This window comes from Phaethon lepturus, unplaced genomic scaffold (genome assembly GCF_000687285.1).
Source record: "Phaethon lepturus isolate BGI_N335 unplaced genomic scaffold, ASM68728v1 scaffold37751, whole genome shotgun sequence".
NCBI classification, from domain to species: Eukaryota; Metazoa; Chordata; class Aves; order Phaethontiformes; family Phaethontidae; genus Phaethon; species Phaethon lepturus.
In genome coordinates this window covers 1-2152 of record NW_010517626.1, presented here as the reverse complement: position 1 = coordinate 2152, position 2152 = coordinate 1, and the positions used below count along the sequence as shown (strand labels likewise).

The 2152-nt window shown below is 59.0% G+C and overlaps 1 protein-coding gene across 1 annotated transcript; it reads right to left on the bottom strand.

Moving 5' to 3' along the window:
• Positions 1-117: 117 nt before the first annotated feature.
• Positions 118-1804, bottom strand: LOC104628026 (serine/threonine-protein kinase PLK3-like; the record flags this gene model as incomplete). The annotated part of the gene is made up of 5 exons (XM_010296460.1): positions 118-213; positions 767-854; positions 942-1071; positions 1494-1610; positions 1697-1804. Coding segments are annotated over 5 exons (539 nt in total), but the record flags the coding sequence as incomplete, so codon positions are not given.
• Between the last annotated feature and the right edge of the window lie 348 nt (positions 1805-2152).

Here is a 2152-nt window from a genome sequence, read left to right as displayed (position 1 = left end):
CCACGAGGCAAAGCACAGGAAGCCTTCCTCATCGGGGGTCCTCCACAGCCCGGCTCTCCCCCACCCCACACAGGCAGGGCTGCCCAGACCCCTCCCCAGCCAGAGGCACAGACTTACATGACACAGCCCAGAGACCACACATCTGACTCTGGCCCATGGCCCTGCCTCAGCAGCACTTCAGGGGCCAGGTAGTTGGGGGTCCCACATATTGTCCTGTGGGGCAGAGCGCCAGGTCAGTGCATGCTCTGTATCCCCTCGCAGACAGCCTCCCCCCTTCCAAGCCCCAGGATTTAGCTTGCAGACTGTCCTCCCCCCTCCATTTTGGTCTTTGTAGCCTAAAGCCCTGCTCCATCTAGAAGGAGCCCCATAGACTCCCCCTGCCATCCAGCAACCAGGGGGGTCAGGAGCAGCTGCTCCTGGGGAGCCTCTGGGAAGAGCTCATCCCGGAGCTGGGGAGGAACAGAGCCTTTGTGTCCCAGCCCCGCGCAGCCGGCAGGGCAGCCGGGCAGGCACAATAGCAATAGTCAGCACATTGTTCTCCCTGGCGGCTGGAGCTCACTCCTGAAGGAGCCACAAAGCCCCCAGCCCCCTCGCCTTGCCTGCAGCTGGGGCAGGAATCACTCCCCGACCCCAGGAAGGGGCCCTAAGGCTTCCCCTCCCCAGGCCAGGAGGGACCACTCACCCCTCCACCCTCCCAGGAAGCCACAGGAGGAAGAGGAAGAGTGAAACCTCAGAGGGCTCTGGAATAGAGAAACCTCAAACTTACTTTTTCTTCTGGTCAGAGATATCCTGGCAAGCAGCTAGCCCAAAGTCCCCCACTTTCAGCTCCATGTTTTCATTGATGAAGAAATTGCCTGCAAGTCAAGGGCGATGTGTCACCACAAGCCCCTCTGGGGCAGCTCACTCTCCACGCAGCACCCTGCCCTGACCACAGCACTCACCAAGCTTGAGGTCTCTGTGCAGGATGCCCTTGAGGTGAAGGTATTTCAAGCCTGAGATGATCTGTTTGAGGTAATAGCGCACTTCAGGCTCCAGCAGAGTATGGCGGGCCTTCCAGATGTGGGCCAGGGACTGCAGAAGGAGAGAAGGCAGATTGGTGATGGCAGGCAGGGAGAACAGGCAGCCCTGCTGAGTAGGCATGGGGCAGGCAGGGTCAAAGCCAGTTCTTCCAGAAGTTGCACATCCACAAATAATCCTCCTTCCACAGCCATGACCTCAGCAGACTCCCCACACGAGGTTGAGGTTGCTCAGCAGAGCCAGAAGAACCACTGGATTTATGGTGGCCGCACCAGGAGCTACAGGCTGCCAACATGAACAGGCAGTCCGTAGTGTCCCCAGTGCTGTGCAAAACCACACGGCTTGTGGCTGAGCTCAGAGGTTGTGACAGATCAGGTGGCCCAGGAGAAGGAATGTGCTAAGCACCTCAGATAAGGCCTGCTCCAACCAGCTCGGTTTAGAAGATCCTTTGGCAGGGAGGCCCCACCAGCGCTCACCTTCCTACTGCAGTGCTCCAGGAAGATGTAGATGTTCTCTGTGTCCTCGAAGTAGTGGGAGAACTTGACAATGTGCTTGTGGTGCAAGTCCCGGTGCAGCTCGATCTCGTTGGTGATCTGAAAAGGAGCAGCCGTCCTGGGTGAGCGCAGGACCCCTGTGGCACCCTACCAGCCCAGCACCCCACCAGCCCCACGGCACCCACCTTCTCCCGCTGGTGGGGTTTAGCCACCCGGCTGTGAGGAATGACTTTCACAGCGTAGGTTTTGTTGCTGGAGAGGTCTGTCATTTCATAGCATCGTGCAAACCCGCCCTGCAAGGGAAGAGGTGGTTACGGATGGCTGAGACAGCTCTTCATCCCTGCCTCGGAGCCGCCTCCTCCCCCTCCTCCATTCCCTTGCAGCACGGCCCAGCAAGCAGCACACGCTGCCTCCTGCTGCGTCGCCCACTAAGATCTGAACTATGATGCTCTCAACCAGGGATTTTCTTCACCCAGTTCCTGTAAAACCTCCAGGGCGTTTTTCCTCCCACCATGGCCGGACTCTGCCTCTTTCCACATGACAGATCAACCTGGAAAGTCCTGCGCAGGGCAGGGAGCCCGGGGACCGGAGGCCACCGAAAGGCAGCCCCATGGAGACAGGTTTTTCCTGCCGTGATGTCA